Here is a 17,381-nt window from a genome sequence, read left to right as displayed (position 1 = left end):
GAACGAACTGTGTACGGTGAACGATGAACTGATGATACAGTTCAGAACGAACTGACCGCTGACTGAGCTGTGTATACGTTCAGAACGAATTGTGTAGGCAGTTCAGAACGAACTGTGTACGGTGAGTGGTGTATAAGAGGAAAGAAGACGAACGAGTGGTAGATGCTTTTGGTCGGTTTTAAGCCAGAGGAAATTGAAATTTTCGAGTTATTGATTGCATTGAGTTAAGCATTTTATAAGCTGCATACCACACTCATCATATTTGGAAAATCACACATGTAGCAGGAATAACGTATCAATATTGTTTACAATGCTCAATGAAAACCCCTTATAGCACCAAACATCAAGCTCGTTTTTCTCGAAATCATAAAAATGTCACATGGTCCGGTCTGACTTAACCCTTTGCGGTCGTTTTTCTGCTCTCAGCCACCACAGCAGGAAATCATGCTACATACTTTATTCAACGATGTAATAGTTTATATTTTTTTCTAAGCGAATTTTCATGTTTCGTGAACCTTTTCACGAATGTATACGAAGTTTCTATGAATAATAGATAACGGTACTCGGCATAAACAAAATATTATCAGCGTGCAAAGAGGGCAAGAGGGCAAGAGGAGAAAGGGCAAATCAGGCTATGTCGAGAAAGAGGTTAAGCCAAAATAAACTGGTAGTAGCATTATTGGGCGTAAATGTTGAATTAAAAAAAACAAAGAGAAATTCAAATAACTCCTCTGGAAAATGTATTTTAGAAAATAAAAGAATATAAACCAACCGCAACTACTAATAAAACCAAATAGCATAGGGAAATTCTCTAAAATGCAAGCATAACATAGGTTTGTATATTGTTCGGTAGGCATAAGAAGAAAAAACAGTTACTTTTTTCGATAACAACATTTTATTTACTCTCAAAATTGTGATATACAAAATCGCAACAATGGCAACTTAACAAATACTTACGTTACCTTTCTATTATGGCGTTTTTCTCTTTTCATTTAGCGTAACATTATTACTCGGCAGTAATTTGTACTATTTAGTTTTTATTTAAAAAACTTAATCTATTCGACATTTCTCGTTGCTTTTAAATCAATATGATTTTTGAACATTAAAATAGCAAAAAAAAATAATGCACGCATCTTTTATTCATGGTTTTTTTCAGTTTTGGTATCAAATCAATTGATGCACAGTAAAATTGTATATCAAATATATACATCATGCGTTGGCCTCTGAATTGTGAATTATGATCATAGATGTAATATATATGTCGGGATGTGATGGAAGATCAAAAACCTCAAAATAAATTTATTGCGTACACATGCTAGTTTTTAACACAAGTGAAGAATAACCCGCATGCAGTTAAATATTTTCTCTACTGTGCTATCGTAGCAGTGGTCATAAATGCAATCTATTACAATTATCTCTCGTATAACTCGCATGAAACATCGAGTATTAGAGCGAAAAGCTAGCTTGTTAACTATGGAATGTTAACTCTACTGATGACTGGCATGTTTGGAACAAAAATTTCTATAAAATAAGAATATATACCAAACTATAAGTATGTAAATTGTCTTATACCATTAAGTGGTCTCTTTGTCTTGAAGGAGAAATCTAAGGCACTTCGATTCGTTCACATCCGACATTTTTGGCTCCCGATTCATATCGTCACGCATGGAGATTTACGAAATACTTCTACATTTCAAATTTATCACTTTTCTAAATTTTATACAAACCACCTCTTCGTCGTCACCTTCATCTGCCGCTAGTCACTTGCGCGCACGTTTCCTCGGAGGCTCGGCAAAAATTTGCTCGTTACTGTTTTCAACATCCGAACAAGATGCTTTCTTCGTTCCAATCAGTTTCATATTCATGAGTTTTTCGGCCTTTTTTATCGTTTCGGCATCTCGCAGCCACGTACTGCTGAGGATCTTGTCGATGGAGGGTCTGCTGTTCGGGTCAGCCGTTAGCATATCGTAAATCAGTTTCTTAGCCGTTCCCGATACGGATTTCCATACGTGGTGGCGAAACGTGAATTTAGCACGCTTGATTTGTTCCGTTGCTGGAGTTCCATACTCATCAGAGAACGGAAGTGAACCACTGAGCATCGTAAACAGAACGACACCCAAACTCCAGATGTCAACCTTTGGTGTGTAAGAGCCACATCCGCTCTTAATAAGTATCTCCGGAGCCACGTACTGGGGAGTACCGCATAGTGTACGCAAGATTGATCCTTTGTTTACGAACTTACTCAAACCAAAGTCGGATACTTTCAGCAGTGTTTCGGGGCGATCGTCCTCCAGTAGGATGTTGTCAGGCTTCAGGTCCCGATGTGTAATGCCTGAGAATATCGAATATATTAAACACACAGTTGAAGACAGAAGCGTCAGGTGAACTAGCTTTATTGAAAAAAATAGAGTCGGTTATGGAAAAACTGATCCTAGGAAGAAATTGAAGACATTCTCCGGAGACAATGTAAATGTTTATAGATTAGGAATTGATTGATCGCTACACTGAATTACATTATACAATTTCAAACATTGAAATCCAATCGTCACAGGCAACTCAACTGGGCGCAATCACAAAGTGTTTTCTTTTGTTACGAATTTTTTTCTACGATAATGCCTATCGATGTGGCATACCTGCTGCTAACAAACAATTCATGCCAAACTTCAGAGGAACTCGCTAAACCCTTAGATGTACATAAAAAACGATCATAATCAGCCTAAATACTTGGAACACAAGTTTAGGCATGTGGACTGTGCACTTCGTAGTTGGTCTCCGTAATTGGTCTGAACCAGAGAATTTTTGCAAAGAACACTGAATAAAGGAGTAGCAATGTTGATTTGTCCACATGATTCCTATGGCAGCCGCATGGAGTGCTGCAGTTTGTTTATGGTGTCCTTCGCGCGTACTAGAAATAAAGTTTCTCTGCGTTGAGTGATGTTCACATTTAAAATGCCCAAGAAAAGGCAATATTCTAAAGTAGAGATGGGCGAACGCTCACGAACGGCTCATTTGTGCCGGTTTGTCAGAACGAGCGTACGATCCACGGTTTTTTACAAATGAGCTGCGGCTCTTTTCTGTATCACGGCTCACGGTTTTATTTAGCTTGGCCTATTTTTATGTTTGTAAATTTGTGAGCTTGTATGTTTGTTTGTAGCGTTGTCCCACATTAGTAGAAATTCGACCCTCTTCCTGTTGACCGATTGATATGAAGTTTGGAACGCACCCTTATCTCTGTTGCCATTCTAAAACTGCGTAATCCATGATCTTGAAAAATCTACTTAAGGCCGCTACATAATGGCGGACTACAAATTTTCTAAAAATCTTATCAATACGGGGATTGAATTGAAGGTCTTGGCTAGTAGAACTTATTTGAACTTATACTTAGCAAATCCAAAATGGCCGCCACCACAAAATGGAGATACATATATATAATTTTTTTTCGAAACCACATTAATATGAGTATCAAATGTAGAACACAGTTATTTATGAAAAATGGAAATCCAAGCGGCCATTACAAAATGGCAGGCTATATATTTTCTCAAAACCCCATCAATATGGGTATCAAATAAAAGGTCCTGGCTAGTAGAACCACAGTTATTCAAGGAGAATACAAATCCAAAGTGGCCGCCACCTCAAAAAGGCAATATATGATTTGACTAATATAATACAGTACATCATGAAAACATTCCAAATAAAAGTGAAGTAAGAAATAAAAATTATTGAAAAATGTTGAAACCATTCAACATTTTTCAATAATTTTGCTAATGATACAGATAGTGTACCAAAAACTAGAAAACGAAACAAGTAAAAAAAAGCTTTTTAAGTTAAACGGTTTCATTGCGATGAAACATAATAATAACACAGATAATGTACTAAAAGCTGGGGGTCTTCGTAGTCTAATTGGTTGCGTGTCCGCTACTAAGCGATCATGAGCTCATAACTTAGGGCCCCTAAACTGACCATCTTTGTGTGTTATTCTAGCTACTATATCCACGCAACAATCATCATGTGACTGTAATCCCAGTCCCTTACCGCTCACATTTTCGGTCTGCTGCATCGGTCATTGGCACTATTGATAACACAACAACTGGAAGCCTCATATCAACAGTCCAACTGTAAACATTCGAACAATCGATAGAAAAGGAATACTCTTACGGCTGAACGGCTGCTGTGGAATAGATAAAACAAATGTTTATCGATGGATAGGAATACTCTTACGCCTGAAAATAGTGTAATATACAACATAAGTTATCTTAAAATAAAAATGTGTGCGATATCTACTATCTGCTTTTTGCCTAATTATTTTTCAGCTTTCAGTACCTTATCTGTATCATTATAATATTTATTCACAATGGAACCGTTTATTAACTTAAGTTTTTTTTTACTTATTGTTTTAATAATATGTTTACTAGTTCATTTATTACAGAGGAAATTCATTTATTACAACGTCTTTGTTAACCAGCTAACGACCAGCTGTTCGGAGAATCTAACGGCAACTTTGATAATTTTTCATGTCTTTGGGATATATATTTCAAAACTGTTTGAGATATAAAACGAGGAGAAAACTGTGTCGTTATCGAAAACTGCTGTGCTCTCTCGACTTATGTACGACATGTTCAACATTAGGGGTAGTGGGGGCAAATTGGTCATGCGAGGAAAGTGTTCACCTGCTTGTTTGCAGGTGAACCTCCCATTATGCGGAACGTTATGAATTTCTTACTACGTTCTTGTATACATGAGAAAATTTCAATTGAGACTTTAGGTGCTTATTTTATACATGTACCTACTATATCGAATATGGTTTGAACAATTTTGGACGAAAAAACGCATAAATCTATCCCATTTAACTTAATATTTGCGAGTGACAAGTGACAATTTTACTACTTTTTTTCTAATGATGAAAAATGTACTATTTTGAATTTTTATAGTAGAAGCCGTTTGCTATCTTGAACAACAATCAGTTGAACTATAATATTCTTCGAAAAACGGGAATTGAAAATACAATGTATTCCGGGTATGTGGACGCTGGAAATGGGCATATTCCTTAGGGTGACCACTATGCCCCCACTTCCCCTATATGGAACAAGAGAAATCTGTTTTAGTGATTATAAAAAAGGTCTGTAATAAATTAATTTCGGAGGTGGTAAAGCGTGGTAAAGTTGTGGTAAAGATCAGACGAATTAGTAGCCCTATCAATACTGCTAGATCCTCGCTTCAAGCATCAAGGTTTTGGGGATAACAGAAACTATAACAATACACACCAGTCGTTGATAAGAACGCTAAAAATGACATCCATAGAATACACACCTGCGAAACCACCACAAATCTTTCGTGATGAAGCGCGGTTATCCGTATGGGAGGAGTTTTCAACTATATTCAAGCCTCACATGATCCAGGGGCTGCTGCAATAGCTAAGGTAGATGAATATTCAGCGGAGTCACATTTGCTGAGAATAAGCGATCCTTTGCTTTGGAGAAAAGGAAGGAAATCTATCTATCCGCGGCTCTACGAAATTGTTTTGAAAATATGTAAAAAGGCTGTCAAAAAAGTCCTGCGGTATTTCCGCGAGGTGTCGTTGTAAGCGTGTAGTTCTAGTTGTATTCATTGTATCGAATCATACTATAGCTTGTTGGAAAGGTATTTTTGCGCGCTATAATATAGTCCTTGACAGTGTTTTGTTTGGTTAAGTCGTTCGTGAGTTATAGTGTCGCAAATATGGAGCAAAATAAAGAGAAAATCCGACATATTTTACAGTACTACTATGACAAAGGCAAAAATGCATCTCAAGCTGCCAATAAAATTTGTGCAGTTTATGGATCCGATACAGTTTCCATTTCCACCGCACAATGATGGTTTCAACGTTTTCGTTCTGGTGTAGAGGTCGTCGAAGATGCGCCACGCTCCGGAAGGCCTGTCGTCGAAAATTGCGACAAAATCGCTGAATTAGCCGAGAAAGACCGGCATAGTAGCAGTCGTAGCATCGGCCAAGAGCTGAGGATAAGTCATCAAACCGTTATTAACCATTTGAAGAAGCTTGGATTCACAAAGAAGCTCGATGTATAAGTGCCACACACGTTGACGCAAAAAAACATCTTTGACCGTATCGACGCATGTGAATCGCTGCTGAATCGCAACAAAATCGACCCGTTTCTGAAGCGGATGGTGACTGGCGATGAAAAGTGGGTCACTTACGACAACGTGAAGCGCAAACGGTTGTGGTCCAAGCCCGCTGAAGCGGCTCAGACGGTGGCCAAGCCCTCATTAACGGCCAGGAAGGTTCTGCTGTGTGTTTGGTGGGATTGTTAAGGAATAATCTATTATGAGCTGCTTCCCTATGGCCAAACGCTCAATTCGGACCTGTACTGCCAACAACTGGACCGCTTGAAGGTAGCACTCATGAAGAAGAGACCATCTTTGATAAACAGAGGCCGCATTGTCTTTCATCAGAACAACGCCAGGCCACACACTTCTTTGGTGACGCGCCAGAAGCTCCGGGAGCTCGGATGGGAGGTTCTTTTGCATCCGCCGTATAGTCCGGACCTTGCACCAAGTGACTACCACCTGTTTTTGTCCATGGCGAACGAGCTAGGTAGTCAGAAGTTAGCCACAAAAGAGGCCTGTGAAAATTGGCTATCCGAGTTTTTTGTCGATAAGGAAGCGAGCTTCTATAACAGGGGTATTATGAAGTTGGCATCTCGTTGGGAACAAGTCATCGAACAAAACGGCGCATATTTGACTTAAAACAGATGATTGTAACTAATTTTATGAACAAATGAAAATTCAAAAAAAAAAATACCGCAGGACTTTTTTGACAGCCTAATACAATGTATTCCGGCGACTTCAGTACCATGTGAACGATTTTTTCGAAAGCAGGACGTAGTGAAAGTGCAGTGAAAGACGTAGTAGAGTTTCGTCAAATAACATTGAAAAGATAATGTCTGTTAACTAAAATATGTAGGGTAGATAGGGGCAATATGGCCAGGCCGGGCGAAATGGGCCACCCTTCGTTTGGGCTTGTTAATGAACCAATGACATTTATTTTCGAACAATTGTGTTAGAATTATTAAGTATTAAGTATATGTGTTAGTATTGAGTATTAAGTATCTCCGTGAAAATCGTATCCAAATTCAATTATTTTATGAAGATATTGAAAGAAATTCCACACTGATTCGTGAGTTTCGTGAGTGATTATCACGAAAACCATGTGAGAAAAACAATCAACAAAATAAGCTCTGTACGCTTCATACTGAAATTTATGACTCTGTTCTTCATATCAATTCGTACTGGTGTTATTTCTGAACATTTCCACTGATTTGCCGATTCATGTAAAAGATCAGTTAATTTTCATTGAGCGTAAATGTACGGGGTGGAATGGGCATACCTGTTTGGTGCAGTATGATTCATTTGTAAACACATTTGGAAATAGCTAGATGTGGAATCATGGTGCGGAATCATACCAGAACATCCGATCTGGTCACAGACCAGCTTGAACGCGGCAACCTTAGTGCATTGTGTCCAGCAAGAAACACTTAAATGTTATTTACTTTGTACAGATTTTTTGCAGCTCCAGCAGCTCGGATCATTTAGCAATGTTTTAACGATGAAGGAAGAGAAAGAGCTTGTAAAATATATTCTCTCTAGGGAACAACGGTTCTACGGTATTACGACGAAAGAAATCCGGAAGCTGGCGTGGTCGAAAGATATAGTATATCTCACCCTTTCAATAGCCAAAAGCAATTAGCCGGAATAGATTAGTTGGCTGGTTTTGGAAAGCGCCACCCACAACTCTCACTTCGGACACCAGAAGCCACTCCCGCCACCAGGACACGAGTATTTAATCGCGTTGCAGTCGGAAAATTCTACGATTTACTGAAAGACGTACAGCAGAAATACAACATTCCACCAGTAAGGCAATTCAACGTCGATGAGATTTCAGTGATTCCAGTAACTATTTTTTATCAATAGGAAGGAAGTGAACTAAACATTATTATCTTCATTTAACAGGTGCCAAAAATTTCAAAATCCTAGCCAGTGTTTGCCAAATGATCCACTCATTGAAAAAATCGCTTTCGTTCGTTGAAATATGATCTTTCAGGAAACATTTCCCCCAGCGGTATTCTATTGTTGTTATGTGCTGCAAATCACGACACAAAAGAGAACGAGACAACTCTGCATCGGCTCGCACTTCATTGCACACCAGCATGCAAGCAAAGCTATCATATACGCTTTCGGTGCAGAAAGCTTATTTTCAACATATGCATACCGACCTCTCCATGCATCATGAAACAGCAGGATCGTACGGACAACGCAAAGCGAAAGATTCATATTCAGCTAATGTAGCAGATCCTGATTTTTAAGTCTCAGAGAGTGCAAACTATATGATTATTTAGCTCGATAGAGGCTAAGGGAAGGGTAGTCAGATTATATTTTCCATTTTTAACGCCTCTATCCCTTGAAATGTGTATATTCATATAGATCGCATAGTTTTACTAGCAACACCGCTCTCTTTCCCCATTTGTTGCTCTCCGCAAATGGTGACCGAATGATGACGTAATTTTTCTTGTATCATTTATTGCTTTGCACTTGCCTGTGCAGTGGGTTTCGCTATAGTAGAGCGGGACGATATATGCGGTTCAAACTTGTATGCAGGCTTCGAAAATGGTATGCGATGTTTGATACAGACGGATATGCAATCAACAGTCTTCGTTCCTCTCTCAGTTTAATCACTAAATATTACACAAGTGATTACTGACATTCATACAAGTATCTGAATGATCCTCTCATATTTGGTTATATGTTCGTGAGAGTTTACTTGCATGACACATTGTGTATCATTCGATTTTGATCAAACACTGATCCTAGCAATGCGGGGAAATGAGCACTATAACTTCAGCTGAGCGCTGGGTGCTGAGCACGGAATTATGATTATAGAATCTTCCACAGGACACCCTATGTTGCTACTGTGGGGCACAATTCAGTTCCTCGACGGACGGCGATGATGGAACCAATGTTATCGATGCCATTCGTTGGTACATAACTGCATAGATATTCTCTGTTCCTGCTTTGAGTAAAGTAAAATTGAAGTCCAATCACAACTGAATGAAATCCAAACGTATATTTATACGATATAGTTGAAAATTAGAATAAACATTTGTTTTATAAACTTGTTACGTTATTTCCTAGCGAAAACATGCCGCAAAGATTGAATCAACTTATATGGTCATATTGCCCCGCATGGTGGCCCACTTCCCCTATAGTGCTCTCGATCGACGGAAATGGAACACATTTTTAAAAATGTAAATTTTCCACATAAATCATTTTTAAAGCACATATTTTATACAATGTACATCGATCAATAGGGTTTCAAATCGTGAAGTTTTAACATGTAGCATAATTAATGAATGTTTCTACATGATTCAAAACGTTTCGTTCTTAGGGGAACAATATTATTCAGGGCCTTTTTCAATGAACTGGAAGCCACCATCTTCTTTTCCAAAATGGCATCGGAAGCCCTTTCATTCAATACCCATATCGTAGGGGTTTTATATTATTGCTGGTCATTTAGAGCCAGTATCATTAGGCCGAAAATCAAAACAAGATTATAGTCCTTTTCTTGTCGGCTGTTTTCACCTATTGTCCATATAATTAGACGTTATGCCATTTTCAGTCAATCGAGAAAACAGTCAAAGTTATACTGTACATTTCATTGACGAAGTCGCCAAAAACAAGAATTTTGTGTGATGAATGGCCATCTTTTACCCTTAATCGATTTCACTCTCAACTGGTTGACGTTGAATTTTATGCTCTGATTTTCACTAACATGCAATGATCTTCAATAGGGGGTCTCCGTAGCCACATTGGTTGCGCGTTCGCTTAGTAAACGATCGATCGTGAGTTCATAACTCAGGGCCCTCATTGACCATATTTGTGTTGTTACAGAATAGCTACGTCCACGCAACAATCATCAGCGATGGAGATCGATCCACGGTCGAAATAAGATCGATTCATCCATACAACTGCTCTGCTCTGCCAGACACATCGGGCTACTGTTCTATAAATAACTCAACAATGATCAATCAACTGTCTCCGCTGTCCGGTGGTCCAACTGGATAATGGAAGAACAGAAAGAATAACTCTTACGCCTAAATGGCTACTGTGTGAATGTACCATATGTAATGGTATAGAAGGAATACTGTCGAATGGCAACTGTGTAATGTGCTAATTATAGATATGATAACCATGTGACATGTACACGATTAAAATTCGGCTCTGTTACAGCTAAAATGCTAATGAGCCTTAAACAAATAAATGGGATAAAAAAAAATGATCTTCAATTTCGACGTTGCGAATATCATGACGAAAATGAAGAAGTAAATGAAAAATAAACTTCATGGGAAGCTGATGTTGGTGTTCATTCCACTGGTGTTCATTGATAGTGTTGTTTCATATTTATCGACTCTCGCTTGAGTAGTAGGCTATCAATACAAGGTAGGTTGAAATTCGCCGTATTTGAATGTCGTGAACATGAATATTTTCGGCACTGCTTCCATTCTCTACATATCCGAATAAACCGCTTCTTGAAAAGAGCCGTCGAGTGTAAAACAGGCCAAATCATGATCATGATTTCTCTTCGAAGAAAATCGTTAAAAACATACAAATTTGAATAATTTTATGGTATTATTAGCAACTAGAGTCTTGAGGCCTTCCGACATTTCATGAAGAAAAATCGATTTTCATTTACTAGTTACTGCATGAACACACCCAAAAACGGACAAACCAACTTCATTTACCCTATAATAGTTGAAAACACTAAGTCGCGGACATCATAACTAATGCCGATGCTGTTTTAGTTTTATATCTGAATAAATCCACCACTATATCATGTCTGTCAAACCACTTTTTTTTTGCAGCAAAGGCGAAAAAAAACCATAATTAATTTAGTAAAAGACAATCTGCTGAAATTGCAAACTGATTTTCTCAAGTGCTGTTTGCATAAATAGTTAGTAATAGTTATACATATGGTATAACTTAATCGAAAGTTTTTTAGGCCAAATATCTTCATATAATTAGGAATATCCACAAAGAAAAAACAATCATTCGAATGTGATACAATTAGGCCGTATCTCTTAACGGTCATCGAAAGATATTTTACCTGCTCCAAATCCCTCACTGTTGTATCCAACAGCATAATGGAATAGAATGGAATAAAAAAAGAAACGAAACAGGCTCGTGGAATAGTACACAAATCAAATCAATTTATCGCTACCTGAGACTCAACAGATCTGTATTAGTTTGATTTATATCTCGTTTGCTTCCTAGTTGTTTTCCGCAAAATCTCGCCATTCTTCTTAAAGCCATAATTCAACAAATAGGAACATACCTTTGGTGTGCAAATATTTGACTGCGTGGCACATCTGGAGGAAGAAAAGCTTCGAAGCTTCTTCCGATAAATACTTGTGGTTGATGATGCGTGATAGCAGATCGCCACCCTTCATGAACTCAAGAATCATGAAAACCGATTCCGGTTTGTTGACAATGTCGTGCATTTTGATAACACAAGGCTGTGGAAGAAACGAAACACATATCAAAATAAATACGTACCGACGTTAGCAAGGCAAACTCACGTGGTCCAGACTTTTCATAATGTTAACTTCATTCATCACCCGTTTTGGATCACTCAACAGATTTTTCTTACTCCACTCGGCCAGCTGATTTTTCGCTACGGCCTTCATTGCGTACGCTTTGCATGTTTTAGCATCATAAACCAGGTGCACTTCTCCGTAGGCACCCTTTCCAAGTTTTTTACTCACGTAGTATGTTTCATGTATTTCCGTCGGAAGCGTTCCGGCTTCATTTGGAGTAAGATCTTTGTATACAAGAGACTTGTATTGTGGATGGGAAAGTGCGATCACATCGTCGTTTTTCAATATCATTTTGTTATGCGGTCCAACGAGATTGCCATTGACGAATGTGCCGTTCCTAGACTCGTCCTGTTGAGATTATTGCAATAAACATTAAGTTCTATACGAAATGTAGACAACATAATGCGAATTTGCTATGGTGCAAACTCAATTTCACATAGTGGTTTGAATGTTACATAAGTCAATTACTTACGATAATGTAAACTGGATTTTTCTGATCCTGTAAATCCTTGACAATAAGGAAGTGCACCTTTGAAATGCGACTGACAACCTTAGTTGGTAGGTGATCCTTGTTGAGGCTCAAGTCATTATCATCGTCTCGGCCCACTTTAAAAACATCATTGCAAAGATCTAGAAAAAAAAAACAAAAAAAAACGTAATTATATCCAAACATTGCTATAATCAGCTTTTCAACTACATTTATGAATGAAACTAATGGGAACCGTCACCAGTGAAACTACGATAAAACATTAATACATATTTCTACATCAGAAAAAAATGAGTTGGTTATAACCGCTTTTCATGTACCGTAACTGAAAGACCAGGTTGGTTGAATTAGTGTAATTGCATTTTTAGTACCGAGACTTTTTATCTTCAGGTTCTTCGCATAGAGCCGACCCCAGATAGGCTTCTCTACCGGCTGACTATCGACTTGAGTCCAAACGCCAGACTGTTGCGTTTGGGTTTGTGTATCCGGAACATTGGCCATTTTTCTTTCCCTTCGGCGATTCTTCGAGTAGCAATGTCACGCCAACTATTTTTATACACTTTCCACGGATCACTAGATCGTACAGAACAAAACAGTGTTGCAGCGAACAGCAGTTCTAAATTTAACAACAAAAATAAACGATACTATCGGAACAAAACTAAATCTGCTGAATTGCAACCATCGCTTGACAAATTCAACCGTCGCGAAGAACACAAAACAAAAATAATGGACGATTACACGATTCTATTCCTCGCGTTAGTCAAATCCAGTTTGCACGAAGGATTCGAACAGAAAGAAAACTGCTGAGCAAAACGAAACTGATCTGATATTGTTGCAGTCCTAAATGTGTATGAAAATTCTTCACTCCTTGCTTTTTACTCTTCACTCTTTCTTTTGTTTCAAATCTATGTATGTGTAACGTATTGTTGTGTGTTCCAGAATCGCATGGTCTCATGTCCTGTGAAACGGGCGGTATTTTTTTCATTCAAATACTGGTACCTGACGGTGAGATCGAATTGTACCGACAAATGCACACGCCTGACACTGAGCAAAAAATCAATCTGGAACAACAAACATATATTTAATATTAAATTGAGGGGCTTAGAAGGCAAGGGGTGTAAGTGACTCGATCAATTTCTCTTCGTCAACTTTTTCTTTGATTAATAACTCAACTACAAAAAAGTTCCAATTTTTAGTTTGCTATAGAATACGATAGAGAAGGTTCTGACTTACCTTCGCCATTATCAAATACAGCTGGGAATGAGTTTGCAGCTAAGTTATGACCAAAAGAGAGAGTCGATGTAGAGAAATCGATCAAATCACTTACACCCCTTTCATTCTAAGCCCCTCAAATATGAAAATATATTGATTTTTTTAATGATTCGTTTCATTTCGTTTATACATAGTGTTTTGTGTTTGAACATTGTAAAGAGTGATAGAATATCATGAGAACGCAAATGAGAGGATTCAACAGTCCTGGAACCTTGAATGGAATTTAATTTTTCTAACCACTGCATATTACACTATATGAATATCTCTATAATTTATTTTTTTCACATCAACATGTCATGAAATCAACACTTAAGGTCAAGTGGTTTATCAGTAGACTTAAGTGTGATACACACACAACGTCACCGTTCCGTCAACTATTCTTTTGGACTTATTTTGCCGGGAAAAATCCTTCCATTTCAACTTCTGACAATAATACCAGTCGCGATATCCAAAGACGCATTATCAATGGGAGTCGTGCTTACTATGGTCTCCACGAACAGACTTAGCAATCACGCGAAATGTTCCCTGAAAACGCTCATATTATTGGTTGAGCTTTACGGGCACGAGATGTGGAATCTGTGAGTTCACGAAGTCTTCGAGCGACGTGTGTTAAGAGCCATTCTCGGCGATACGCAGGTGGACGGCATAAGGAGACGAAGGAGAGAACCATGAGCTCACGCAACTCACCAACCCATAAAGTGGTCAAAGCTGAAAGGATACGCTGAACAAAACATGTTGTAAGAATGCCACACTACTAATCTGCAAAAAATGTGGTTCATCAGGAGTTGGTACGAGGCAAGGAGCACAGCGATCAGGATGATTAGACTATGTGAAGCAGGACATGGTGCCTGCCGAATGGGAGAAGGATAGCCACGAACCGAGTTAATCAAATAAATATTGGAATCAGTGCATGCCGTAAAGACGTTAAGCCAAAAACAAATAAAGAAAGTATCATGGTTAACTATTACCAGGAATGTAAATATAATATAAAATGGGAAAAATGTTTAGTTCGAACATGAAACACTTGGTCTTATTTTAATTATTGACCATTGTTAAGAAACCTGATGATGCAAAATTTTCTCTTTGGAAGAAAACCAACCACTAAGCCATTTTCCTTTATTTTCGGCACTTCATTGCTCATTAAATGAGTCTCCAATAGATATTAATCGGATGGAGTCACGCCTGGTGAGTAGGTAGATTGCGAAAATACTTCAGAACCAAACATCTCACCATCTGCATTACCGTGTGATGTATTAAGGTAAAGAAAAAAAGGGTCCTATTATGCAATTCGAGTCGAAGAGTAGAGTATTGGTATCACACTGATACAAAATTTCATACAACGTAAATTTATTGGATTTGATCGAATTGATGCTCTTGCTTGGCGATCGTGTGTTACGAATTGCATATTGCATATTGCAACCAACGTATTAGCGATACAAACGATCTCCGGAACAAACATGTTTGCTATAGTTTTATATTTTTCATCTATTCTCCATCTAAACGATATTATCAGTGTTAGAATATGGCAGTTTTTGCTTCCGATCAGCTGCCAGGATTCATATTCTCAAGCTGGAGAGAATACAATATCGTTGCTTGCGTATAGCCATGGGGTGTTTGCATTCGACACATACGATGAGTCTTGAAGTTTTGGCAGGAGTACCCCCGCTTACTCTTCGGTTCACAGAATTATCCTACAGATTTCTCATCCGTTGCAAGATCATGAATCCATTGGTGATTGATAACTTCGAAAATCTACTCCAACTGACTCCTCAGTCAAGTTTTATGTCTTTATATCATGAGTACCTTATCCACGACGTGCACCCTTCACCAGGCATCTCCAACCAAGTTTGCTTCCCATACTTTTGCAATTCTTCTGTCATTTTTTATCTGTCCATGCGACAAAAAATCCATGGAATCCCAGATCATCTACGCTCCGATTCTATTCCGCCGATATTTTCGGCAGAATATGGGAAAGTTAGATCTGATAAAATGTTCTTTACTGACGGTTTATTCATAAACGGGTCCACTGACTTCGGCATCTTCAATGAAAATTCCAGTGCCTCTTTCAAACTCAAAGATCCTTGTTCCGTGTATGTCGCTGAACTGGGTGCGATATATTACGCATTAGGGATCATTGAAACATTGCCCATCGACCACTATTTTATTTTTTCAGACAGTCTCAGCTCAATAGAGGCAATCCGCTCAATGAAAGTTGATAAACGCTCATCTTATTTCCTAACAAGAATAAGACAACTATTGAGTGTTTTGGTCGAAAAATTATTCAAGATTACCTTAGCATGGGTTTCCTCTCATTGCTCGATTCCGGGGAATGAGAAAGCGGACTCGCTAGCTAAGGTGGGCGCTTTAGAAGGCACACTTTTTGAAAGGCAAATTGCTTATAATGAATTTTTCCACATTCCTCGTCAGTATACGCTCGTAAGTTAGCAGCGCATGTGGAGTGGTGATGAGTTCGGTCGTTGGTTACACACGATTATCCCTAAGGTCTCGACGAGTGCATGGTTCAAGGGATTGAATGTAGGTCGTGATTTCATTCGCGTGATATCTCGGCTTATGTCCAATCACTACAACCTAAACGCGCATCTCTATCGCATTGGGCTCGCAGCAAACAATCTTTGTGATTGTGGCGATGGCTACCACGACATCGAGCATGTTGTCTTATCGTGTATCCGGTTCCATGCTGCTCGCTCTCAGCTCTCTAGAGCACTGAGAGCACAAGGCAGACAATCGGATATCCCCGTCCGGGATATCTTAGGTAGCCGGGATCCTGATCTTCTGCTTCTTCTATACCTGTTCCTCAGAAACGCCGATGTCAACGTTTAATGATGTTTCCTTCGTTGTGTCCCCGTTTCATATCCCTCCTATCCGATCGATAAACTTTTACTTAGTCGCGGCAATACATACACACACTCTTTACAGATGCACGGGCCGAAGGTTGTGCAGTCCACTGATCATTCAACAAGAGCCAAAGGTTGTACCGCTCATGACAACTCTACACGAGCTGATGTTTGCGCCGGCTAGTGACCATGCTATCCTGGATTCCTCGAGTCGAGAAAGACGCACCACGCTAGATATGGGGTACAGAATAGTGGGGCGTTGCTGATTAATGGTCAGCTGCATCCCAATAGGAAGTATCCCGTGTCGGGCACACGTACAGAGCATCGAAGACTGCAACATACCAATTATGAGAACACTTGTAATACTAACCTCGAACCAACCGCGAGTAATCGGTTACATATTACTAACATAGTTGTAAGCAAACATTGTCGAAATATTGAACTCCCGGCCCCGTTAGGCTGACGCCATATGAGCCTTAATAAAATATATAGTTTGGATAAAAAAAAATAAATCTATTCTCCAGTATGAATAGAAGGAAACTGCAAGAGCTTCAAACCAATGTGAAAAGGTTTTGGGGTTGAAATTTCTCGTTTATCTCTAATCAAAACTGACGTAGTTGAAATAACAGCAAACGAAAGGCTCCAGCGGCACGTTTGCTCAAGAATATACACTCTTATTATTGTTTTCGAATGAAGACAAAACATTTGAAAGTATGTCTCACTCGTATTCTTGGATTCGTACGAAAGAGATCTATCCATTCGAACTTTCGAACATCGTTCGTGCGAACAAACTGTCCTATCCTTGTTTTTGTACGAAAGTGTTTTTTAGCCTGTCAGTCAAACGCTACTGCACTGAGAGGAACATTTAGTAAATATGACGAATTTTTTGGTACATGTTACCAATTCTCTAGTCATTTTCTACCCTACCAATCATTGGTACATGTTACGAAAGAAAAATGGTAGGAAAAAATGTCAAACAAACTGCGATTTGTTGGTCCAACATTGGTGCAATATCAGTGAAAATGTTGCTTCTCATTTGTGATGATTACCTATCAGGGATTATGAAAATATTTTTTAATAATTATTTTTAATTCAAAAAATATATTTGATTACATTTAACTCCAC

General features: G+C 38.6%; 1 protein-coding gene across 2 annotated transcripts; it reads right to left on the bottom strand.

Moving 5' to 3' along the window:
* Positions 1-1,116: 1,116 nt before the first annotated feature.
* On the bottom strand, positions 1,117-12,988 carry LOC129779185 (ovarian-specific serine/threonine-protein kinase Lok). Of its 2 annotated transcripts, none has more exons than XM_055786483.1 (5): positions 12,450-12,988; positions 12,115-12,272; positions 11,625-11,990; positions 11,381-11,561; positions 1,117-2,332 (listed from the first exon to the last, which is right to left on the bottom strand). In XM_055786483.1, the coding sequence occupies exons 1-5, from the start codon at positions 12,628-12,630 to the stop codon at positions 1,761-1,763; spliced, it is 1,458 nt and encodes a 485-aa protein (XP_055642458.1). In that variant the 5' UTR covers positions 12,631-12,988; the 3' UTR covers positions 1,117-1,760. The 2 variants fall into 2 exon arrangements, with proteins under 2 accessions (XP_055642458.1, XP_055642459.1); XM_055786484.1 differs by having other exon boundaries at positions 12,501-12,987.
* Positions 12,989-17,381: the final 4,393 nt, after the last annotated feature.

The sequence above is a fragment of the Toxorhynchites rutilus genome, chromosome 3, assembly GCF_029784135.1.
Source record: "Toxorhynchites rutilus septentrionalis strain SRP chromosome 3, ASM2978413v1, whole genome shotgun sequence".
NCBI classification, from domain to species: Eukaryota; Metazoa; Arthropoda; class Insecta; order Diptera; family Culicidae; genus Toxorhynchites; species Toxorhynchites rutilus.
The sequence above is the reverse complement of the archived record's forward strand: the minus strand, read 5'-3'. Positions and strand labels throughout refer to the sequence as shown.

Bases quoted from the DNA above. Each gene is read 5' to 3' on its own strand.
- LOC129779185 (XM_055786483.1), bottom strand. From the start codon at position 12,630: ATGGCCAATGTTCCGGATACACAAACCCAAACGCAACAGTCTGGCGTT. The intron at 11,562-11,624 runs GTGAGTTTGCCT...TTTCTTCCACAG, and splicing joins TTATGAAAAGTCTGGACCAC to CCTTGTGTTATCAAAATGCA. The intron at 2,333-11,380 runs GTATGTTCCTAT...CGATATTCTCAG, and splicing joins CAAATATTTGCACACCAAAG to GCATTACACATCGGGACCTG.